Source organism: Eriocheir sinensis, chromosome 22 (genome assembly GCF_024679095.1).
Source record: "Eriocheir sinensis breed Jianghai 21 chromosome 22, ASM2467909v1, whole genome shotgun sequence".
In the NCBI taxonomy this organism is placed as follows: Eukaryota; Metazoa; Arthropoda; class Malacostraca; order Decapoda; family Varunidae; genus Eriocheir; species Eriocheir sinensis.
The window spans coordinates 1,107,039-1,133,414 of record NC_066530.1 but is presented as its reverse complement, the minus strand read 5'-3'; the positions used below and the strand labels follow the sequence as shown (position 1 = coordinate 1,133,414).

The following is a 26,376-nucleotide window of genomic DNA, read 5'->3' as shown; positions in this document are numbered from 1 at the left end:
ATATTGAACCAATCACATGCTTTCCCCATATAATCCGTATGTATTTAGCAGCCCCTTCTTACTACAACATCCAGATATATATGTATACTCCCACAACTTACTGTCCAAATTGCAGTGTTAATAAAATATAACCACAATAAAAAAGGTCCCTTTATTTATTATGGAGAACCTCTACACATATTTTTTTCCTTATTTGCCTTTTAAACTCATCAATAGAATTCTGGGACAATAATATTTTCTATATACAAGGTGGCGGGCTACCTCCATAATAATTAAAAAATATGGAAATGTTAAGGGAGAGAAGGGAAGGTGTTCAGAGCTAAGAATCCTCTGACATATTGCCATTGGCTTATATATACATCAGGAAATCTAGACATTCCCCTGTACGAAGCACTTCCAGACAAGGCGTGGAAACAAAAATATCAACAAGTCCATTCTCTCAGCGTGAGGGAATATGTGGATCTCCTGCCGGTGAGTTTTCAACAGACACGCTCAATAAATAATCTTAACCCTGGAAGGTGGCGATGAAGTCTGTGACGATCTTCTTCAGCTTGGCATCAGTCTCCGGGGTGATGTGGCCCTCCTTGGCGATGGTGGTGAGGATGTCCTGGTGGCTGGTCTTGATCATGGCCATGAACTCCTGCTCGAACTTGGTGATCTTGGAGGGGTCCAGTTTGTCCAGGTGGCCTCGCACGCCACAGTAAATGACGGCTACCTGCTCCTCGATGGCCATGGGCACTAGAAAATTGAATGGCCGTCAGTGCCGGAGTATAATAACAAATCTGTCTTATGCTATTTGCTATGTGAAAAAGCCTATCTAGATCGCCAATGTCCTCTTCCATTACAGGACCTTCCTTTTTGACACGCCACATGCACCTCATGTATAGCTCGTTTCCACTGCGCGTATTCATGATTGCTGTGCTACATTCCATGTCAATGTCTGATATGTATGATGATACTATCTTTTACCTTTCTTCTTCACCCCCAAGCTCACATTGAAAGCTTGTAAAAATGTAATAGAAGCTTGTAGGAGATGGTAGGCAAGATGCTGAACTTCCACTGAAGTTACACGGCCCTGTTCTTGGCTGAGAGTTCGTCCAATAATTTTGAAGGTCTTTAAAGGCCAAGACCAGATAGTTTTGAAGACGTCTCAAAATATCAAAGGCCAAAGTCCTCTTCTTTCCATCCTAGATGAGTTCCTACATGGACTTCTACTGCTAATAAATGTGTAACACTACAGCATAAAGAGAAGAAAAATTCATGAAACTAATGATCTACAAGTTCCCACTAAGAGACATGCACAAGTTTTAACGATTACTCACCGTACTGTCCCTGCTTGAGGAGCTCAGTCAGACGCACACCACGGTTCAGCAGCTGCTGGGTGGAGGCATCGAGGTCAGAGCCGAACTGTGCGAAGGCGGCCACCTCACGGTACTGGGCCAACTCCAGCTTCATGGACCCGGCAACCTGGATGAAATATTAATACAGGTTGAGCTCTTTGTGACAATAAGAGAAATTATTTTTAGCTTTAGGAATTTAATCTTAATTAAATATACTGCAAAGGCTCCTGGGCAAGTTAGTGCAAGACAACAGCCCTAATACTGTACCTGCTTCATGGCCTTGGTCTGGGCAGCGGAGCCTACACGGGACACAGACAGACCCACGTTGATGGCAGGGCGGATACCCTTGTAGAAGAGCTCAGTCTCCAAGAAGATCTGTCCGTCGGTGATGGAGATGACATTTGTGGGGATGTAGGCGGACACATCACCGGCCTGGGTCTCAATGACGGGCAGGGCAGTGAGGGAGCCACCGCCGTTGGTGTCGTTCATCTTGGCGGCACGTTCCAGGAGACGGGAGTGGAGGTAGAACACATCACCAGGGTAAGCCTCACGGCCAGGGGGACGACGCAGCAGCAGGGACATCTGACGGTAGGCAACAGCCTGCTTGGACAGATCGTCGTAGATGATGAGGGCATGCTTGCCGTTGTCGCGGAAGTACTCTCCCATGGCACAGCCGGCGTAGGGGGCGAGGTACTGCAGGGGAGCGGCGTCGGAGGCGGTGGCTGACACGACAATGGTGTACTTCATGGCATCTGGAATGTAACATCATGCTGACTTAGTTTGTGTATTTTTGGTTATCATCACTACAGTCATTCTCTTATGCTACATATACTCTTACAGCATATACATTACCTATGAAAAGCAATGCCATGCTGCCTTCATTCTAGTCTTTTAGGTTGTGTCAATTAATTTATATTCATTTACATGAAGTCTGTCTGACAGCTGTTATGTTGCCTCTAAAGTTGCTTCAATTTACTCTAGCACTGCTGCGAACACCGATATCCATATGGGGATATGATGGCTCATTAGTGCTAGCGTCAAGCATATAAATATACACAAAGAAAAACTATGTAACACTATCAGGCTCAAGACACACTGACTTAAACTTAAATCCTTGGATACGCTATACAAGTAAAGATACAGAAGGATGCATTAGGATGGTTTCTACACCAACAGGTAATTACTCTCAATGGATCAATATACCCACTCCAGGTAATGCAGCTCTATAAAAATGTTTATCAACAATACAATACATATTTGTTAGTACTCATAATATCTAACATAAATAATGTATTCATTTAATATAAAAATGGTATTAAAATGTTGATTATGATTACTCTCAGCACCGCTGAGTGCTGAAGAGTAACCAACAGTTACTGAAAAGCACAGTATATGTAAAAAGACAGTGTTGCACTAGGATCTAATATTTCAGTAATGCCAAAGTCAAGTTTCCAAGCCTCACCAGTGTCAGTGAGCCTCTTCACGATCTGGGCGACAGTGGACCTCTTCTGGCCGATGGCAACGTAGATGCAGTACAGCTTCTTCTTCTCCTCGGCGCCATCGTTGAAACGCTTCTGGTTGATGATGGTGTCAATGGCAATGGCGGTCTTTCCAGTCTGACGATCTCCAATGATCAGCTCACGCTGGCCACGGCCGATGGGCACCAGGGAGTCGACGGCCTTGATGCCGGTCTGCATGGGCTCCCTCACAGAGATGCGGGGGATAATGCCAGGAGCCTTCACACCCACACGGGCCCTGGAAGGAGGGAACAGTAATGATTAGCTGTAGAAGGTGAACTAAAAAACATATATTATCAGTTCAGGCCCAATTATATTTAGCTCTATTTGCAAGCAATAAATATTGTAACTTCCACTTCCTCACTTTAATCAAGAAGTTTACAAATCTTATACAATTCTATCAAACCTAATAAACCCTGATCTAGCCCCTGGCTGAATAGGTTAACATTCATCAACATAGGAACATAGTGCATCAGAATTAATATACCATAGCAGGAAATGGAAACTAAATGGTCTAAAACTAATTATCAAGATTATACAATACGTACGTCTAAAATGGGAACTTTTCCACAACTTAAGTAAATGTCCTAAACAGACCAAAAAATTAGTCTGACAAACATCACACTAGTTTCCAAATTGAGAACTGCACTGCTTTACAAGGAGTGTGTCTAGCCTCGTAGGATCTATTACCTGTTGCCGCCAGTGATGGGTCCCTTGCCATCAATGGTGTTGCCCAGAGCGTCCACCACACGGCCCAGAATGGCCTCGCCAACGGGCACGTCCACGATGGCTCCGGTACGCTTCACGATGTCGCCCTCTCGGATCAGCTTGTCGTTACCGAACACCACAACACCAACATTGTCAGGCTCCAAGTTAAGGGCCATACCTGAAAGGGGTTACATTTTCTGGTGTTATAGGAGCAGTGCTTAACAGGGTTTTTATTTTTATTTTTGCCCAAGAGTTATCTCCTTTACTGAAATAGAAGAAAAGTCCTTCCCTGTTTTTATGTTTTTAGGGCTCATGTTCTGAGATGCTTTTGGTTCTCACAACAAATATTTCCAAAGGCCACAAAGGAAATCAGTCTGGTTCTCATGAGTATAATTTTACATTCATGGTGGAGAAGCCTTGTCAAGCTATCACTAGGCTCAAAATAACACCCATGGAAAAGTAATTTAGAATTGCAGACAGTTAATCATATCAGACTGTGATATTAATGTAGGTTTAAATTATCACAAAAGGGCAATACAGAATTATATAATACATTGTGGCATTAAGTTGGGTTTGAATTATTATAAGATCAATATAGACCGAGTTAATTATATAAGACATCAAAGATCATCGCAGAGAACTCATTTACCTTTGAGGCCCGAGGAGAATTCCACCATCTCCTCGGCCTGGATGTTCTTGAGGCCATAGACACGGGCGATACCATCACCGATGCTCAGTACACGACCAGTCTCCTCCAGGTTAGACTTGGGAACAGCACCTAGGGAGGATAAGGAAGGTCAGTGGGAGGCTTAGAGAAGGAGAATTTAGTTATATAAGATCAGGAAGGTACATGTGAGGGTTACAGAAAAGGGCGAGAGATGAGACTGATTGCTTTATTGGGGTAAACAGTCATGGCACCAAAACTACAGCAGTCATATGGCACTTAGAGATGAGAGGAAGGAAATTTTATAAGATCAGAAAGATAAGTGGAAGGGCTAAAAAAAAGGTTAGATTAGAGGGCATAGATGGCTGTATGAATAGATGCAGTAAGGGAGAGAAGGAGAAACTAAATATGAAAATGATGTAGTGATAAGAAAAAGATAAAACAATGGTAAGGATAGATGAAATGGATATTCACTGATAAAAAAAAGGATAAAATAAAGGTGGATAAAAAAGGTGAAGAGGTAGATGGATTGAGGGAGAAAGGAAAAATAAATGTAATGAAAGGAAAAAAAGATAATACAAGTTCCCTCAATTTTAGGTTTTAACTTTTTATAATCAACCATAGTGATGTTCATATACCGGACAGCACCAAGCACACACACACACACACACACACACAAACGGCTCACCAAGGATGCGCTCCTCAAGGATGGTGGACACCTCAGCTGTGGCCGCCGTGACATTGCTGGTGGAAAGCTTGCGGGAGACGATGGAAGCTGCCGGCAGGAGCTTAGCCACCTGGGGGGTAAGATGACAATGTAACAGACCAACACAGACTTTAGGGGGGGATTGTTTAGTAGACCTGGGCAGCATATTTTTGAGATTTTTATATATATTTTTTTACGGCAGAGGATGCAGCACAAGGGAAAAAAGAAAAAAATAGTTGCTGCTCCTGTAAAGAAAAAAAAGTGCCCCAAAAGAGAGGCCAATTTCAGATGATCTTGATACTCTCCACTTGAAAATATACCAATAATCTTTATTTATTTTCCCTTGGTCCCCTTTCTTGGATCTCAATAATATAATAATAATAATAATAATAATAATAATAATAATAATATAGTAATAATAATAATAATAATAATAATAATAATAATAATAATAATAATAATAATAATAATTTGGTTATGGAAGCATATTTCACTACATGGATAGTTTTTCCATATTCCAAAGAAGACGGGTAAAAAGGTACTAGAATGAATGTATTGCAAATATTTATGATATGGCAGACTGGACAACCAAAACCCATCAGCAAACAGCATCACCCTTATTAACCCTCTCGTGCACAGTAAGTTCCCAGTAAGTTTCTCTTCCACTCACCATGCATCTCTCAGGCCCGACCAGCCTTTTTTTGCCGCCACGAAACTCTACATTCCCGGACGTATTTTACCATCACAGATATATCGTACCCCAATAAATTTGGTATCAATGGCTTTATAAAGACTTGTACTAGAACATGCGCAAGTAAAAATAGAGGAAAAAATATATATAAACAATAGAAACTCGTTTCAAGTCTCCGTAAAGAGTATTGTAGCCAATAAATCCTAAGTACCAACTCTTCCCCACTTGCTATCTCGAAATTTTGTAGGCCAACTTTTTTAGCCGAATAAATGTTTTGAAGCGGAATTTAGTGGGGATTCTTATGGTATCCTCAAAATCTTGATACGCCTATTAGTTCCTGAGTTACACCAATAAAACTGTATTTTTTCCTCTCCCATCAGAGTAGGCTAACAAGTAAAAATCGCTCCATGCTCCTTAGAAAGTTTGCCATATGCGCCAGGACCTTTTACCTTTGATGATGCGAAACGCGTCATCGTGCACAAGAGGGTTAACTATAAGCTATTACATAACCACTCAGTACTGGAAAGCTTTGTACAGGTAATCCAACACCTTCAGCGGTAGCCCTAAGGCATTCTGGAGCATCCGTTTAATATTTGATTGATATTAATAACCATTCCATAACTAATATTCATGATTCAACACAACCAATACTCCTTACCTACACTTATCCCAACACCCTTAGATATTCCAATGCCTATGACTAAATAACCCACTTGACCTAGATTAACAGACTATCATGATGCCATTTTAATATATCCCTAAAAATACTCACGGTTACCTGGTAGACCCACGTACATACCTAATCCAGCCAGTTAGTCAAACCCACTACTCTTATGTAACCCCCTGCCACTAGTTATAACACCTTAAAACAGCTAAATAAACACAAAACAGCATCATCACCACAGCTTCATTAATATAATCTCAGAAAACACTTGCGGTTACCTGACTGACCCATGTACATACCTAATCCAGCCAGTTAGTCAAACCCTCTACTCTTATGTAACCCCTGCCACTAGTTATAACACCCCCTAAAACAGCTAAATAAACACAAAACAGCATCTTCACCACAGCCTCATTTAATATAATCTCAGAAAACACTTGTGCTGATCCATGTAACCTAACCATTGTCTGCTAAACTTTTAATACCACTGTTGCCATTAGTCATTACCTCCATAACCCTTAGAAAAGCATAATAAACATGACAGAACATTAATACAATGACCTCATTAAAAACAACCCAGAAACCACTTGACTGTCCGGTTGCCCCATTCAGCCATTGCTAAATCCGCTAATCGTATCTAACACCTTTGCCATTAGTTATAATGTCTCTTGGGACCTCAAGACAGCATAATAGGCATGGAAAAGCATTAACAACATGGCCTGATTAATGTATCTAAGAAATACATTTGTGGTTCCCCAGCAGACAACCGTAACCCAGCCACTGTTACTTAAAACCCACTAAACTAATACTAATACCTTTACTAATAGTTATTAAGCATCTTAGAGTATCAGAAGAGCATAATAAACATGGAAAAGCATTAACAACACGGCCTGATCAATGTGTCTAAGAAAAAACATTTGTGGTTCTACGGGTCCCCACCGTAACCCAGCCACTGTTACTTAAAACCCGGTTAACTAATGATAACACCTTTACCAATAGTTATAAAGCTTCTTAGAGTATCAGATGAGTATAACAACCATGAAACAGCATTAACAACACGGCCTGATTAATGTATCGAAGAAAAACATTTGTGGTTCCCCGGCTGTTACTTAATACCCGCTAAACTAATGAAAACACCTTTGCCAATAGTTATAAAGCTCCTTAGGACCCCAGAAGAGTATAATAAGCATGAAAAAGCATTAACAACACGGCCTGACTGATGCATGTAAGAAAAAACATTTGTGGTTCCCCGGCAGACCACCGTAACCCAGCCATTGTGCCTCAAAACCCGCTAAACTAATACAAACACCCTTGCCAATAGTTTTAAAGCTTCTTAGAGTATCAGAAGAGTATAATAATCACAAAACACCCTTACAATCCAAGCCCAGACAGCCCCCAAGCCTGACCGGTGACCTGACCATCAGCTGACCGGGGAAGGGCCAAGCCGCAGCCGGTTGGAGAAAAGCGCCGCACTAACCCCATTTCAGCTCACCCCAGCGGTATTTCAGTATGCTGCAGGTATAGATTAGGACTGTAAGGCGTTGGAGATGTTATTAATTACCTGTGGGGTGGCCCTGGGCAGCTGGCGGGCCAAGGAGGAGGCGAGTCGTGCAGAGAGCAGAGCCATCTCGTCTGTGCCTCAAGATGGAGGAGGAGGAATCAACTGGGCCCGGCCGGCGGAACCTCACCTCACCTAAAGCATTTTTCCCCATGCCTTCCTTAATACTCAATAAATCTCAATCTGATAACTACCAATCAGCTTGTAGTTTTATTCTATTTTATTTGACACTGCTAAAATTGAGGGATAATGCGTGTTTAATGAGTAATAAGTAAATCCATTTTGTGCCGAGATCTTCACCAGGGACGTCGTCTGCTGCATAAAATTTGGAGGTGGACCAATTTTCACCTCAGCGCTCAGCCGGTGAAGGGATACAGCCGTCATTACCCTGCATGGCCATTCATTTAAGCTTATATGATGTAATTACTAAAGTTAGAGGGCAGAAACGTCCATACCAAGCCATGCAGTTATAAGGAGAAAAAGATGATTAATGGATCTTTAATTTTTATCTTTGCCTGCTCGTGTTTTATGTTACTGCTCTGAGGGGATTGAGCTGCATGGCCAAGAATTTAAGCTTGATGTAATTACAAACGTCAGAAAGCTGAAACGCCCATACCTAGCCATTTATAAGGAATGAAGAATGGTTACTGGATCTTCAACATTGCCTGTCTGTATTTTGTCTATCTGAAGAGGTTGAGCCGTCACTACGCTGTATGGCCGGGAAATTAAGCTTATAAGATGCAATTGATAAAGCCAGGAAGCTGAAACACTCCATATCAAGCCAGTTATAAGGAATAAAGAATGATTACTGGATCTTCAACATTAATTAATTGCCTGTCTGTATTTTATCTATTTGAAGAGGTTGAGCCGTCACTACGCTGTATGGCCGGGAAATTAAGCTTATAAGATGCAATTGATAAAGCCAGGAAGCTGAAACACTCCATATCAAGCCAGTTATAAGGAATGAAGAATGATTACTGGATCTTCAACATTAATTAATTGCCTGTCTGTATTTGTCTTAGGCCTATATTAGTTTAAAGGGATTGAGCCGTCATTACACTCCTTAGCCAGGAAATTAAGCTTATATGATGCAATTACCAAGGTCAGAATGCGGAAACACGCCATACCAAGCCATTTATAAGGAATGGTTAATGGATCTTGTGCTTTGCCCGTTTCGTGTTTTATGCCATTACTTTGAAAGGGTTGAGCTGCATAGCCAAAATATTAAGCTTATCAGATGCAATTTCTAAACCCAGATAGCAAAAACTCCCTCATTCCAAGCCAGTTATAAATTATGACTAAAGGAGTAAAGGATGATGAATGGAAAGACATGCCAGCCAATAGACCTCTTCTTTACCGTTACTTATGTTCTATTTTATGTTTATTGCTTTGAAATAATTACAAAAATAAGCATTTTTCATATAAAGACGGTAAAGAAAGTTGATCATATCCCTTTAGCTTTTGTATACGAGTTCCCTGCAGTCACTAACCAAAACATTGCGGGTGTGTTGTTCAAACCCAAAAAGGTGGATATTTACAAGAAACGTGGTATTATAGGCTAACGGTAGGCTAGATTTTCTTATATATAGCATTGTAAGAAGCGTTGGGTGTGGATAATCACCTCTTTAACGCCTAACCTGTCTAGAAAGTTACGTGTCAGTAGAATGGAGTTACAGTTGGGGAAGGCAGGTGAAGGTTGTTTCCGAGGTGTAGAGATGTAGAGAGCTTGGTCGTTTCCCGCCTGCTATGAGCTAAGATTCGTTTTAGTACCGTGCCAATATCTTATTATCTACTTTATGAACCTTCAACAGTCATGGAAACGATTTCAAAATCCAATTCAAGGACTTCTTTTTTTACTCTTGAAAATAAGGAATAATTAATGTTTACGACCTGCTAACGGGGGGGGTTGTACCCCCCTCGACCCCCCCTTCTAACCAGGGGGGCTGCGCCCCCCTCCCATATGTATATGCGACTTATTTCTGCAAGGAGGTATTTCTCGCAACACTGGCTGCACCACCGCCGCGGCCGTCGCCAGAGCAAACCTGTTATTTTTATGCAAATACCACGAATTGTATCATGGAGCATGAATGTAACCTAACCTAACCTTCCTAACCTAACAAAACCCTCTGTGAGCTATTTTGCGGCTGCAGCGGCACCACCGTCGCCGCGGCCAGCACAAGAGGCGACGCACTTTTGTAAACATTATTCCCTATTTTCAAAAGTAAAGAAAAAAAAAGTCCTTGAAATGGATTTTGAAAGTGTCTCCATGACTGTTGAAGGTTTGTAGAAAAGATATATGAAGAGCCACTCATGTTTCATAAGGTAGGTAATGAGATACTGGCACGGTACTAAAACGACCCCGTCTGTATGGCCTTTCCCTTTGGTGTAGTCAGGCCTGGGTATCGAGGACCAAAAGGTGAATATTTAGAAGAAACGTTGTATTATAGGCAAACGGTAGGCTAGATTTTCTTATATATGGCATTGTAAGAAGCATTGGATGTGTATAATTCTTTACCGCCTAACCTGTCTAAATAGTTATGAAATTTTGAAGCAATAAACATAAAATAGAACACAAGTAACAGTAAAGAAGAGGTCTATAGGCTGGCATGTCTTTCCATTCATCATCCTTTACCCTTTACTAATTTGGAATGAGGGAGTTTTAGCTTTCTGGGTTTAGTAATTATGTCATATAAGCTTAATTAATGGAGCTACAGTTGGGGGAGAAGGCTGTTGCCAAGGAGTGTAGAGAGGCATCCTTGGTTGTTTCCCACCTGTATAGCCTTTCCCTTTGGTGTAGTCAGGCCTGGGTAATGAGGGCTATTGCTTCTAATGCTTTAAGAATAGCCTGGATCTCAAAGGCTGATGGCATTCTATTCATGAGAAGGACAGGAGAGGAAGAGAGAGGAGTGTGACATATTTATGAGAGCTTCTGGAGCTGTTTTAAGATCTTAAAAGATCCCCCTGGGCTTCCCTCACCACATTATTATAGATTAGGAAGATTTTAGAATACAAAGGCAAGAACTAGATAAATAAATCAAACAGGTTATTGGGAGAAAGAAGATAGAGGACTAAGAAATGTACTGGGACTGACCAAAGATAAAGAGACAGCCAACATTAGTGAGTCTAATGAAAATGAATATTGATTTGAAGCTGGAAACAAAGACAACAATAATTAAATTATGCAAAAGGAGGACCAATTGAGAGACCTAAAACATCAGGGCTGTTTACAACCTTAAGAGGGCCGCTACCTCCAGCATTGTCCCTGAATGAAAAATTGGCAGCAGCTCATAAAAGGTCTCTCTTTGGACTGACTAACTTCTCAAATGTGAGGTGATGAATAACCCATCAATAAGTTCTATAGAAAATGTTCTTGAATCTTATGAAGAACATTGCTGTGAGGACAGTACTACAACACCAACTGCTAAAGGATTTGGGCCTACCCTTGTGTCACACTGCCAAGAATATATGGTGAGCTTTTATTTTATTGCAGCTAGGTCTAACCCAACTGTGAGGCATAATTGATGGCTGAGGAAGTGAGGTAGTGGATATAGGCATAGCTGGGCATTATCGCGATACTTTGTCGCTGATAATAAAATCGGGTTATCAGCCATCCGCTACTTTATATATATATATATATATATATATATATATATATATATATATATATATATATATATATATATATATATATATATATATATCAGTATCTTCGTTACATTTGTAACCAAACTAGCAATAATCGCTACTTTTTTCCACCTCAGAAAAAACTGTCTCCTCCCAACTGCGCATGCGTGGCCCCAACGCCCAATGTTGTATGAAAAAAGCTTCAGGGTATGAAATATCTTCAGTGAAGAAATTTCAGACTTAGACCAACATTAAAACACTAGGTTATTATTATTATTATTATTATTATTATTATTGTTTAATTATATATATATATATATATATATATAAATATATATATATATATAAATATATATATTTTTTTTTTTTTTTTTTTTTGTTACTCAAAAATCACTATATCAAAGAGAAAAATCATTTAACTTTGCCCAAAAAATTATTATTCACTGCCTGAAATTTGTGATCCCATTGTAAAGAGCGCAAATAGAGACCAGCGGCTTGTGTTATCAGTGATAACACAAGCCGCTCTGTGATAACTTATCATGTGGCGGCGTGGTGCGTCTCGAGTGACGGAGTGAGTGCTAGTGTTCCGGTTCCCAGTGCTTCAGTGCTTCTTTACTGAAGTGACTGTTAAAGTGTTAACGGTGATAAGTAAGAATAACTGAATAAGTACTGATGGCGGCCGCATCGCCGTCATCACGAGGAGAATCAGTGGGGTTAACTAGTCTCTCTAGTGAGCCTGAGTTTCGGTCACCCTGGCCATTCCTTGACCAGTGGGTGCGATATAAGAAGATGGTTGGTAACAGCTACGTCTTCGATTGCTTGCCCTGCCTCCCCAAGACCACAGAGTTGAAGGTGAGCAAGAGCACCAAGGCCAACCTGAAGAGCCACTTCAGGAGGATGCATCCTGCTACGGCAATAAAGTTTGATGAAGCATGCTCGGCCAACCAAGGCACTGGTGGCCGCACCAGGAGAAGGTCTGACCAGTCAGATGATGACAGCAGTTCAACCAGTAAAAAGACGCGGCACATGTCCATCGTTGAGACCTTTGGCACCGTGCCCCAGGGCAGTGGCGTCCTGCAGTCCGCCATCGACAAGACAATCGTCAGGTTTGTGGTGGACAACATGTTACCGCTACAGACTGTAGACAGCCAGAGCTTCAAGGACATGGTCCACACTCTCAACCCTAGTGAAGAAGTACCCTCCAGGAGGACGCTGGGTAGAAGGATCATCAAAATCTATGAGGAGATGAAAGAGAGCCTCACCAGGTAAGAATCTAAGAATATAACTATTCAAATATTCTTACATTTATATTATAAAATAAATAAATGGTACTAGTTTACGATTGTGGTCTCGCCCAATCACTCCATCCGTTGATCTATTGTATTGAAGATTGAAATACTGATATGCGTAATAATGATAATATAATGATTAATGAATAACGAACTCACTGACCTTTATGATGGCCTTATCTAGTTAGTAATTAACAATCATTATATATCTTACATTTCAGCAATCTGGAGCAAGTCCAGTGGGTGGGGACTACAGCTGACTGCTGGTCAACTAACAAAAAGGGCTACCTGGGTATGACTGTGCACTGGCTGGACCCAATCACCAGAGACAGGAAGATGGCTGTCCTGGCCTGCAAGAGGATCATGGGGAGCCACACCCATGATGTACTGGGCCAGGTCATGGAGAACATTCACAGCCAGTTCGGAATAGAGGCCAAAGTCACCATGTAAGTTATTGCATTTTTTTCCGAATTCTTGAATATTAATAGAATAGCTAAATAATTAAATATTTTGAATATTAATATATTCTAAAGACTTTTTTTTTATCTGTTTCAGGACAACAACAGACAATGCTGCCAATTTTCAGAAGGCATTTGTCCAGTTTTCCTCTGACTTTAATGTCCACCAGAAAGAGGAGGCTTGCGTTCCTAAAGCTGAGGATGAGCCTGCTGATGCCCACCTAGAGGAGCTCATCGCTAACCCGGAAGAGAGCCATGAGAACGTAGACGTGGAGGTGTGTTGAATTCAATAGACTAAGAATACACTGAAGTGCATACTGAGTAGTACTCTGGACAATGTAATGACTATTTTAAAGATTGGTTCACAATTTGAAATTTAAATTATGCATTTGTGATCATTTCTTAAGTAAATTGAATGTTTATTTATTTATTTATTTTTTCAGTTCATCACAATTGATGACATGGAGGAGGACAGCATCATCAAACTGCCCAGGCACCACATGTGTGCAGCGCACATGCTAAACCTGGTTGCCAGTGCTGACATAGAGAATCACATGCCTGGAGAGTTCAAGAAGGTCTACCGAAGCACCATTGCCAAGGCCCAGGCACTGTGGAACAAGCAGGGTAAGTCATAAATAGGAAAAAGAAAATGAAACAAAATAATTCAGCAATAATCTGATATTTTGAAATATGAAATACATCAGAAATAATGCTAAATTTTCTTCCAGGAACAAGTACCGTGTTTGCGGATAGCCTGTACAAGGCTATAAACAGGCTACTCACTGTCCCCACCAAAACAGGATGGAACAGCCTTTACGACAGCCTGGTGGTCCTCAACAAAGTGCTGGCGGATAAGAAAGAACAGCTGCTCAGGTGCATGAACCAACAGAGGAACCTGACAGTGTTTGTCCAGAAGGACATTGACTTCATGTTGGAATATGCTAAGGTAAATATTACTTGATAATAAATATCTAATAAACTATAAGTTGGGCATTATCACGATATTTTTTTTTTCTTTTAAGTATATGCTTCCATTTTAAAAGTAGTTAATACTAAATATATGTCCATTTTCAATTATCAGGTCATGGCACCAGTCGCCAGTGCGCTGGATCACATCCAGGGAGAGAAGCAGTGCTACCTTGGCTGCCTGATCCCCACCATCATTGTGACCAAGAAGAAACTGGTCGCCTTGAGGACCAGCGGCAACCTCCGGTTCTGCGAACCCTTGGCCAAAGCCCTTCTCGCTGCCATGGAGAGGAGGTTTGCCGCCACCTTAGAGGACGAGGAGTGTCTTCTGGCCACTGCCTTCCATCTCAAGTTCCGCCTCAAGTGGATGGGGACTTTTGTATCAGGATCAGAAGAGAGGACAGTCAAGAAGTCGGAAATTCAGTCCCTGATGGAGACGAAAGTGGAGGAATATTTATTGCGCAGTGAAAGGAAGACCGAAAACACTAGCAGCAGCGAGGAATTGGAGGCTGGAGATTATTATGCCAGTATTTGTGATGAGGACACTGGGTGTCATTCCAAGTCAACAAAGTCAAGAGCTGCTCATATTGTGAAAACATGGCTGGAAGGCAAAGGGACCGAGAGCCTAGCAGACCCAGCCTTTAACAGCGAAAGTGTTCTGATCAACCTCTTCTTGAGATATAATACTGCGATGCCGAGCAGCACCGCGGTGGAGCGTCTGTTTTCTCTTGGGAAGGACATCATGAGGGCCAAGAGGAGCTGCTTGTCTGATGATAACATGAATATGCTGATGTTCACCAAAGCCAACATGAGCATGTATTACTAATAGTTATTAAGGCTCCCACAGGGAGACTGTCACACACTCACAGCTGAATCAGACATATAGTACCACCATCTTCGCCATTTCTAGAATGACACTCTGTACATATAAATACAACTCGTACGGAGTGTCGTTCTAGAAACAGCGAGGATGGTGGTAGTGGTACTGTATGTCTTATTCAGCCTTCCAGCAACTCTTAATTACGGTTAAAAAGCTTTGTGAGACTGTACAGGTCTACGCTTGCTGGTCTGAGCATGTGCAGTTCACGAGAGACGAGTGTTTGTAAACAAAAGCGCCAGCTTTGACGGTGGGGACCCCAAATAACACAACACTGGTTCAGGCATTTCTAGTATTACCGTCCATATGTACGTGTCAACGTGTGGTTTTCAGGTTTTGTAAGTTTTCTAAAATACAGATAATGAAAATTTTAATTCATCTGTGTTTTTTATTTGAAATATCAATATAGTATCGTTTTCGCCTATCGGACTTATCGCCTGCTAGTATCGGAATTGTGGATTTATATCGGGTATCGGTCATCGCCTATATTTGTATCTCCATTTAACGAATATCGGTTAGCACCAATGAGATTTTCCATTATTGGATATTGGGAATAAGGTTTTCTGTTATCGTGCCCAGCTATGCGTATGTGTGAAATAGTTAAGTTTGGTGATGCATATTATAGTCATTGCAAAGTTAAGGAGAGCAAGGTATGAAGGCCAGCTTTAAATATTCTCCAGTTAACTATTATGTGTTAAACCCTCAGGAGGATGCCACGTAACACTGAAATCAAGGCAAAAGTGAGGGATGTGGCAAAGCTACATGAGGTAGCTGCTGACCTGTCCCAGAGCAACGGGGAGGTGCTGGAGCAAGAGGACACATTCTTCAATAGTCAACAGGGGAGACTGAAACTAAGAATCATAAAGGTCCTACATCTTTTTCTGACCCTCTGATGCTTTGTATCACTGAGCAAGTTTGCCTTCTTGGTCTCTGCTTTATTTTACATTATTCATGAAGTGCATTGAATGTGAAGAAATGCATATAACAACCCTTTCACAATGCATACTAAATGAGCTTATTTATATTCCAGGGCAAGAGGGAAGAATTGATTTACTATGAGAGGCCAGACAAGGAGGGTCCAAAATGTAGCGACTATGTGAAGGTAATGCACTTTCTTTTCCTGTTGTAATTTGATTTTGGGTGAATGAAAATAATAGTAATGATGATTCAGATGTATGTGTAAGGAGGGACAAAGGAGGATTCTAAAACAGCACAAAACAATGCAGAAATGAAAGAAATCAGTGACAAAGCAAGTTATGTTAATGTTGTATCTGTTGTAACACTATTGTGACAGAGCTCAGTCTGAATATTATGGAGGAAGGATAAGAAAAGTGGAGTAGGATGGGAAGGAGAAGGAAAACGATGGGGAAAATGGAATGAGAGTAGGATGGAAGAGTAAAAGTATGAAGAAAAGGAAGGAGGAAAGAAATGTGGGTATGTATAACTGTTGTAATATATATTAAACCCAATTTTCATGGATACACAAGGAAAGGATGTACAAGAGGCTGGTTGGCTTACGTGTGGCATCTTTTGAGAATTATTAACTTAAATTTGCTGATACCCTTAAATCTGTCACGACACTATCAAACTTTACATGGTATTCTCTTTAACTGTACAACAAATTCATAATACATTCATCTACTATCCTATTTGTGAATCCATTTCTGCCTGCTTCCTTCCTAATCCTGAAGCCACTGCTGTGCATTCCAAGATTTTATATTCTACATAAGTACTAATTCACACCTCTTGAATTTATCTTATGGCAACATACTAACATTAACCAGGTAGCAGCGACGGGCCAAATTTGTGGCTTTACCGGGTAGCAGCGATGGGCCAAATTTGTGCCATGATATAAACCCCCCAAAATAGATGATACATAATCTGATCACAAATGCTTTGATATATATTATGAAATGGTTTGTGAGGGATGATTTTTTCTCATTTTTCTCGCTTAGAGGGTCCATTACGAAACATGATCCCCGCTGCTACTGGGTTAACTTTTATGTTTTATTTGTCCTTATTACAGGTAGAAAGGCAACCAGGGGGGCTCAGCAATGACATGAAGCTGTTACTGAGTCGTTCGCTGGGGGTCAAGGGAACTGTTAAGAAGACCAGGACGCTGTACATGGTGGGCCAGACCAGGGTACATGTGGACAAGGTGGAGGGGCTTGGGGACTTCATGGAACTAGAGGCAAGTATACTGTTCAAACTAACCCCGTAAATAAGCCCCTCCCACATTTACCCAGAATCGCTAAGATGACTCAACCTTTCCCATCATACTACTATAAATCGTTTACTGTTCAAATTAACCTTGTGAATAAGCCCTGCCCACATCTATCCAGGATCGCTAAGATGACTCAACCTTTCCCATCATTCTATTATAAATCATTTACTGTTCAAATTAACCTTGTGAATAAGCCCTGCCCACATCTTCCCAGGAACTATTAACAAGACTCAACCTTTCCCAGCATCCTACTATAAATCATTCACATTGATTTAGCAAAGCTCTGTCTACAATATACAATAATAAGATTTAACTTTTTCTCAGTATCTATCAACCACATACAATCTTTGGTCCAGAGAAATGGCTTGCTTGTGGGTTGGTCGATGATGTATGCTTTAGTGGCTAAGGGGGGGCTTCTTTGCCAAGTTAACCCTTAGACAGCAGCAGTATCTGACGAGTACCTCCCCCAAAAAATGAATCTATAAATATATAGTCACTGCCGACCATAGGACCGTAGCATAAATATAGTTTCACCGCATAATAGATGTTTTAACTATTGTCTACATATAGATTCTACCCCAATCTGGAGGTGTTGTTATACTTATTGACCTCTCTTTTGGGTACTCTTTACTTTTATCTTTTATGGGAGCGGTGAGAAGTGGCTTTTTTTTACTCTTTATTGCCCTTGTGCCGTGTCCTCTGATTTAAAAAAAAAAAAAAAAAAAAAACTGACTGACTGAATTTTGGACAGTCTACATATAGTTTCTCTGCCATCTAAGGGTTAATATAAACAGAGTATGATGTGGGTAACAGTGATAGCATACATGTTCTTCCTGCTCTTCATTCCATCTTTCTCCACATCTTTTAAAAGCATTACGTTTTTCATCTCTCAGTTCTATCTATGTATATTTAAATGAGGCGCTCCACACTCCAATGTAAAGAGAATGAAGGTTGAAAGAAGAGGGAATATATACAAAAAAAAGGTAAATCAAGGATACAAACATTACCACCATCACCAAAGAAAAATTTAACCCCCCCAAAAATATGTACCCATTAACCTTCGGCTTTGGCTATGGGAAAGCCGAGAAGTGGCCGAGAAACGCAAAATTACACTGCATTTTGAGACAAAGAAAAGAGCATGAAACGTACATCAGAGTACTCCTCTCATAACCATAAAACTGTTAAAAATATTTACTTTTACTCAAACTCCATTCTTTTTGGGTGGTGTTTGTTACAAAATAAACAGTCTCGTGACATGTGGCATCTAGCCTAGAGTCCCTTGTTGTCTACTTTAGATAATTTGACAAGTAGTTACTGTGTGGATAGCTAATTCAATCTGCCATGACCTTACAGCACCACCTATGACAAAAAAGCCCATCTCAAGATCACTCACCCACCACAATGACCCAGGGCATGTATGGTGGGTTGCTTTATGCCACCACCGCCTACAATTAGCTCGAATTATGGGTTTTATGGTGAGCCCTTTTTAGGGTTCACTGTACCACAGCCATGACTCGTGAAAGCCCAGAAAAGGGTCTGCCAACGTTCTCGGGTTAAACTGGACAAGAGTAAAAAAATAGGCTTTTACAAAACATAACAATAATAGTATATATAGTTACGAGTAGCAGGCTTTTTTTTATTATTGTTTCCTTTTTTTGTGCCCTTGAGCTGTCTTTGTTGTTAGAAAAATAAATACATCTCCCCAGGTGATGCTGAGGGATGACCAGTCTTTGGAGGACGGGGAGAAGATTGCTACTGACCTGCAGGAGAAGCTTGGCGTCAAGCCGGAGGACCTGCTCACCGGAGCCTACATGGACATGATCTTGAAGCAGTGACATTGAAAGTGAATGATCTGTTTGTGGTGTGCTTTCATGATGGCTGCTAATGGATCTCGTTCACCCAAGGAAACTAACATTAAGTGTACTAGCTTTTTTAATTATTGTGATTCTTGATGGCTGCGTTTGAAATCTTACCCATCACAGTGAGATATTGTCAATGCTATGTTTTTATATGTAATGTTTCAACAATAAAGATGTTGAATTGAACTGCTAGTGATTCCTTTTCTTATTTTGGCTGTTTAAAGATAATATACATAATACACCACACTGGCTGTTTTGATAGTCCACCACAATAATGTAATAAAAAACAATTTGCTCCTAATTCCTGCTCCCTTAATGCCTATAGTATTTCAAAAGTATGGAGCATTAAGTTGATAATACATGTAAATACATGCAGTAGAAATGGTTCTATAAGAGGTGCATGTGGTGTTTCAGGATGGGATGGTGAAAGTAATTAAAGTGTGAGAGGTTTGGTATGGGTGCGACACTGAAGGAGGTGGATTGTGGAGTGGTGGAGTGGGTGAAGTGTGGTGCATTGAGATGGCCTGGACACATGATGAGAATGAAGGAGAATGAACTTGTGAAGAGTGTGAGGGAAGGATTGAGGGACAGGGTGCCAGGGGAAGACCACCTGTGGAGTGGATCAATAAGGTGAGCGAGAATTCAAGTGAGAGTCAGAAGTAGCAGGATTGAGTGTGCTGAGAGGGAGTGCCACAACAGGGAGATGGAGACACTTCTGCCTCGGCCACCCCCTGGAGGGAAGTTCCCGTGGAGGAGAAAGGTGTTGGAGATATAGAATATGGATAGAACCTTATTTGGCTCACAGGAGAAATAAGCACAATGGCTTGGTCCCATAAGATTATCAAAACACACACAATAGGCACGCCTAACATCACCATAGCTGATCCAGGATTCAGTATGTTTCCTAACCTACAGGCGGTAATGTTATAATTGTATTTCATTAAGAATCCTTATAACCAAACAGAACAATAATATGAAAATACGTTCATATTTTATATGACAACTGTGGGCCGAGGCAGCAGCGCACGCCATTTTGCTGGTATCAGTTACCTTATATAAGCATATTTTTATTGCACAAAGCAGGTGATGTCACTTATTGTGACTTTGTGAGCTTTCATGTTTATCTGTTTGTGTATATTTCATGGAGGCATAACTTACATTAATACTTTCAATGTTACTAGTGACATGAATTTGTGACCATTTATCACAATAGAATTTCAATTTCACTCAATTAAGTGAATCAGACACCATAGAAATATTACCAGTGTGTGTATGAGTGAATACAAAGAGAAGCACATACTTTGATTTAACTTCAGGATGTCTCGTGGATCATTTATAAATGAAAACAAAAAAATCTGGATAGGCTACTCTTAGACCACTACCGCCACTCAAGGCACAAAAAGTCCCCCCACCAAGTTTGTGCACCATATTTGGTGGTTAGGTGCGCCTATTAAGCCTATCTCATTCATTTTTAATTTCATTCACTCTGATCCTCCATCTTATCAGTTTACACAATGTCTTACACACACACACACACACACACACACACTTCCTGGCCCAATCTATCTCTATTCCAGTCTAATTTCTCTCACTTTCCAACAATACATTCCTCTATTTAATCATGCACACATCACCTCCATACTCACTCACCTCAATCCTGTAAAGAAATAGGTCAGAACTCTGGATAAAAGAAAGTATTTGCTTCATCCTCTTACTTTATTTTTCTTTTAGATCATTCTGGCCAACAGGGGATTGATCTGGTCTTCCCTGTTGCCAAAGTCACCACCCTCCACAAAGTGGTTGGTCTTCTTCCTCCACCCACCGGTTGGGTTGTTCAGCTGGAAACAGACGCACAAGAAGCGTTAATAAAAAGGCAGACTAGCACATGGATGAAGATTACCAGTAGTTTTATTACAATCTACTTTTGACACATTAAAACTTTAGTAATCAAATTTTTGCTGCTTGAAACCACACAAAGATATAGACAAAAATGACTCCACTTAGATGTTAAAAAATAATCCTGTCTTACAAGACCTGAAGACCCACAGGTTTGGCCACATTAGTTATTTTTTGCTACAACAGCTCTACAATCATTAGTTTATTCTCTTTTGTCTTTATGTGCAGACCCATTATGATGGTGAACTATCTTGAGGGTCACTGGATGTCTGTTCTCACTAATTTGGATGTGGACAGATTTAGCTTTCTATTAGTTTTAGTTCATCAAAATGTACCCACCTTGAAGGGCCACAGGAAGTTTGTAGCGGCCTGGAAGTTATCGCCGACACGGTAGATCTCGTGAACAAGATCCTCAACACAGATGATGCCCTTGGACTCTGCAGAAGGAAGAAAGCACACATGAGCAATTGTACCGAGTCTTGCTCTTTTTTTTTTTTTTTTTTAATCTTTACAGTATAGAAGTCTTGCTTTTTTTTTTTTATCTTTACAGTATAGAAGTATAGAAATGTGGTCACACAAAAGCTCTCTCAAGGCTATATTCACTCAGCTTTTTGATCACCTAGCTATTATTAGGTATTAAAAAAGAAATACACACACAAAACCTCTCTCCACGAGGCTATACTCACTCAGCTTCTTCTCAATCATCTCGTTGTTGGTGATGGGGATGCGGCGGTTGTCAATCTTGCCGTAGCCGCGCTTGTACACCAGCTGCTTGACACTCTTGAGGTTAGGGTAGCCCCAGGCAATGAAGGGCTCGGCGATACGCAGCATGTTGATGGTGGCCTGAAGGAGGGTATATACTCGTGAATATATATCAGAAAGTGCAGGGTGCTGGCGTATGGGTCCTGATGTTACCCTTAGAGTAACTTGCATTCCTCTCTTATAACTTAAATCCAACTGAGTGTCAATATTATCTTAGTAAACTGATTTTTGATGCTTGGTCCTCTCAGTTAGCCAGACCCAATTTATCCCAATGATCTATCAGCAAAATGTTGTGGGCACTTTTCTTTACCTTGTTCAGCTTGACGAAGACACCATTGTTGATCTGCAGAAGACGGAACAGCTGCAGCACCTTGCGAACCTTGGGGTGCACCTGGTTCACACTGGGGACAAATTAAGAAATGATAATGAAATTGTGAGGAACGAGTGGACCCTGACACTGCTATAAATCGAGCAGAGGCATTATTAGAACAAGACTGACATGTGAACGTAAGGAGCCATGGAATTATGACAGCGGTGTAATAATAAGAACACAGAATAAAAATGACACGTGAGAGAAAAATGGTAAAGCTAGCAAGTGTTCCTGACACAGTGCTGGGAAAAAAAGGGCGCAAATGCTTGAATAAGTGAAGATAAGTGACTTTATTTCAGTTAAGAGTTACGTAATACTGAAAAGGAAGGTGTGTGAATAAGAAGGGAGGAACGAGAGGAGGGGGACCTAAGAAGCGATACAAAGCGTTACAGGTCAAAAGAAGAGTATGTACATATGGAGCCTTTCAATCAAGACAAGTGTAATTATAGGAATGGACAACAAAAGAGACAAATGTAAGTATGTAAGTATGAGGCATTATAATCATAACATACGTAGAAAGAAAATATCAAAGTATATATCAATGAGGAATTTAACTTATAAGATATTTGATAATTAGAAACAATTATAAGCTATCGCAACTCCTTCCACATCACATCCTTCACTGCCAGAACAACACTCACCCCCTGATCCTGATAACGAAGGCCAGCTTAGCCTCGGCAGGGACAATGACGGAGCCCTCCTTCTTGGCTTCCCGGATGAGCTCAATCTCCTGCTTCTCGACGGAGCGGTACTCCTTGATGTACTTCTCAGCACGGCGGAAGATTGTCATGCGCTTGGCCCTCAGAGCCTTCTTAGCCTGGAGAGAGGGAGAAAAGGCAGAAGTGTTGTATCAGTATTAGTGATGGTATTAAAAAATAGGGCGTATGATTTCATGTTAGATAGGTATTAGTTCTAAATGCGTGGCATTACAATTTAAAAGTTTATTGAGTACCTTAACAGTACACAGTAAAAGAGCTGTATTCTCAGTGTTAATGTGGGAGACAGTAAATGAATGTTTAGTTTTGAATAAAATAAAAAAAAAGGACAAAAAAGATGACGAAACAAGCAAAAAAATAATTGAAAGTGTCTGAGTGCTGCAATTCATTCAAGAGAAAAAGATTAATGGGTGTGATGGGAAAAAAAAAAAAAAAAAAAAAAAAAAGGATGAAGAGGAAACTGAATTACAAGGCAATTCAATGTGATATAGGTCACACACACGTACACATAATACAATAATAAATCAAATAATAATATAAAGGGATGAATATTCACCTGGATGATGGCAGCGATCTTGTGCTTCTTGGCAGCCACCCTCCTCTTCCTGCGCTTGAGGAGGATCTCGGGCACGGCGGGCAGCTTCTTGGCACCACCGGCCTCCTCCTTGGCTGGGGCCTTCTTCTTGGGTGCAGGCTTCACCTTGGGCTTGGCAGCCTTAGCAGCAAGCTTCTCAACCCTGGCCTTGGCAATCTCAGCCTTGGTCTTGGGCTTGATCTTAGGCTTAGTCTTGAGGGCTGGTGCTGCAGGCTTGGCTGAGGCAGTTTTCTTGGGAATGACCACCTTCTTCTTTCGCAGAGCCTTGTCTGCAGGCTTCTTCTTCCTCACTCGCAGCCGCTTGGCCGGGACCTGGGCGGGGGTCGCTGTCTTCCCCCTGGAACACATGGGATGGTTACAACAGAACCTGACCTAACATTTGTATCCAAACCTTAGACAATAAACTGGCAATTAGTTTAATTTCACCACCCCAGGGAAAATTTTAGGACGCACCGTTAACACTAAATACGTGGGTGAGCCTGGCAGGACCGCATGGTGATGGGTAATCAAAGGTAAATCAACACTTCCCAAACACTCATGAGTAATGACAATAATCAAAACCAAGCTGTTCCAACACACACACTGGCACACTGTGCCAAAATCACAGAGAACTCCAGTGAATGAGGAGATTAAAACAAGAAGTCAGCTTCCCTGCCCCAACAACAGACCATGTGCCAAGAACAAAGTCGAAAGAGGTGAAACAATACAGAATTTGAAGGCGCCATATACAAGCTTATCTTAGAACTGTCTATTACAAGGCTAAAACACCTCAGCCAACCTGAGATGTTAACCAAGAACACCCAGCACTGAAATTCAAGAAATTCAACAATACCAACTTTTGAACGGATAAAAATTCTTGATTCGATGCTAATGATCAATGTGTTAGTAATTCATGTACTGTTACTGGACCAGGGAAGTGAAAATAAACCACGAAATATGTACGGCAGGCACCTGACCATGCCAGACACCAATAAATACGACCAAAATACATGGTAGAAGTATAATCAGACGTTAATAGACAATACGTAAACAACTAATACATAATACCTCGACAAAGATTTCTAATGGTCAAAGAAAATTAAAGTAAACCAAGAAATACAGAAACACACTCGGCCATGCTAACCCGCCACTAATGACAGACTTACTACGGTGCACTAGGGTCAAATTAAAGGCTACAGGGCAACACGTAAGTAATTAACCCGCCAAACCTAAACCAACACCTAAATTAACGAGGAAAAACATAATAAACTCAGAAATATAGAAACACACCCGGCCATGCTAAACCACCCTAATGACGGACTTGATAAGGTGTCCTAAAGTCAAATTAAAGGCTAAAGGGCAATACGTAGGTAATTGACCCGGCATACCACAACCAACGCCATTAATTAACGAGGGAAAACAAAATAAACCAAATAATCCACCCGGCCATGCTCACCCAGCCTGCCAGGGGAGGATGTAAACATTGCACCAACACACTATTTTCACCCTTAATGGCACCTTTCCTTCACTTAACACTAATGGCGCGGGCAGCCGAGGCCTTAATGGTCCCGCCGGGCGCCATTAAGGCCTCCGTGGCGCCCTGATGGAGGAGATAATGGTAGATGAAAATAAAGTCCCGGAGCCACTCACGTCTCCACCATGTTGCTGTTGCTGGAAAAGGGGGAAAGAGAGGAGACAAGGGACGGTCTGGGTGCGCGCTGATTTTGTATTTTTGTTATTTTTGTATTTCTGGTGTTTTGGTGTTATTTTTGTGGCTAGAGTTTTCGTTAATTTTATTTTTGTACTTTCGGGGGTAGTTATGGGATATGGGATGTAATTAAGAGCGTGGGAGACATAATTATGGTGACCAACGCGCGCTTTTTTAATATCTCTTTAGTATTCCACGAGACATTATTATTTGTTATCACGCATTATTTTACTAATTTGATCATTTTCACAGTTTTCAAAAGCTATTTATGTCGAAAAAGTGGGAGACATGTGATGGTCTGCGCGCTTTTTTTTTGTTATTTTTGTATTTCTGGTGTTTTGGTGTTATTTTTGTGGCTAGAACTTCTGGTAATTTTGTTTTTGTACTTTCGGGGTTTTTACCTTTCAAAGTAGTTATGGGATATGGGATGTAATTACTTAAGAGCGTGGATCGAGGCATATGGTGACCCTGCTGCGCGCGCTTTTTGAATATCTCTTTAGTATCCACGAGACATTATATCACGCATTCTTTTACTAATTTAATCATGTTCACAGTTTTCAAGAGCTATTTATATGTTGAAAAGTGGGAGATATGTGATGGTCTGCGCACGCTTTGTTTTAAATTCCCTACTGAGACCTTACTATTAAAATTTTGTTATTACGTATTTTACTCATCGGATTAAGCTCCTCTGTTTTAAGGAGCTATTTATGATATTTCTAAAATCTTACATACGTGTCATGGAAATAATGTTAATGTAAAGGGTTTTATTTCATTAGTTCCTTTTTTTTTTGCCCTCGAGCTGTCTCCTTTAAAAAAATATAAAAAATAAAATCTGCCATCTGACGCCTTACACATATTTACCTGGATGTGTTACGCTTATTTTCGTTAAACTTATGATGGCTGAATAACTTGCTTTCATGTTTTGCTGTTATCTCAACCTCTAAACCATTTCAGCTGTATTCTAGTTTATATTTCATCTTGATTAGTTATTGTTATTCCTAGTTATTCTTGAAGTATAGTTACCTTGTTATTCCTTTTTTTTTTTTTGTAGGTATACAGGATTTGAGCTTTATTGGATAGTTGTTCCTATAAGCCTTAGTTATAGTTATATAGTTGAGATAGTATGATACGTTTTCCATTAAGCGCCAGGGTCAACATCAAGGCATTGTGACCTGGCACTCGTACGTTTCTCTGCCCTTGAAAACATC

General features: G+C 40.7%; 3 protein-coding genes across 3 annotated transcripts; 1 reads left to right on the top strand and 2 right to left on the bottom strand.

The window, feature by feature from the left end:
• Positions 1-137: 137 nt before the first annotated feature.
• LOC127001898 (ATP synthase subunit alpha, mitochondrial-like) lies at positions 138-7,992 on the bottom strand. The gene is made up of 8 exons (XM_050867132.1): positions 7,849-7,992; positions 4,918-5,026; positions 4,215-4,343; positions 3,548-3,743; positions 2,803-3,095; positions 1,608-2,092; positions 1,323-1,467; positions 138-738 (listed from the first exon to the last, which is right to left on the bottom strand). The coding sequence occupies exons 1-8, from the start codon at positions 7,912-7,914 to the stop codon at positions 506-508; spliced, it is 1,656 nt and encodes a 551-aa protein (XP_050723089.1). The 5' UTR covers positions 7,915-7,992; the 3' UTR covers positions 138-505.
• Positions 7,993-12,016: 4,024 nt separating this feature from the next.
• Positions 12,017-19,328, top strand: LOC127001896 (uncharacterized). Its single transcript, XM_050867129.1, has 10 exons — positions 12,017-12,734; positions 12,980-13,204; positions 13,314-13,491; positions 13,660-13,840; positions 13,945-14,162; positions 14,298-14,998; positions 15,766-15,925; positions 16,090-16,161; positions 17,086-17,250; positions 18,990-19,328. The coding sequence occupies exons 1-10, from the start codon at positions 12,142-12,144 to the stop codon at positions 19,116-19,118; spliced, it is 2,622 nt and encodes an 873-aa protein (XP_050723086.1). The 5' UTR covers positions 12,017-12,141; the 3' UTR covers positions 19,119-19,328.
• Positions 19,329-20,839: 1,511 nt separating this feature from the next.
• On the bottom strand, positions 20,840-25,181 carry LOC127001899 (60S ribosomal protein L7-like). The gene is made up of 7 exons (XM_050867133.1): positions 25,111-25,181; positions 23,443-23,818; positions 22,812-22,987; positions 22,111-22,201; positions 21,725-21,881; positions 21,378-21,475; positions 20,840-20,980 (listed from the first exon to the last, which is right to left on the bottom strand). The coding sequence occupies exons 1-7, from the start codon at positions 25,119-25,121 to the stop codon at positions 20,870-20,872; spliced, it is 1,020 nt and encodes a 339-aa protein (XP_050723090.1). The 5' UTR covers positions 25,122-25,181; the 3' UTR covers positions 20,840-20,869.
• Between the last annotated feature and the right edge of the window lie 1,195 nt (positions 25,182-26,376).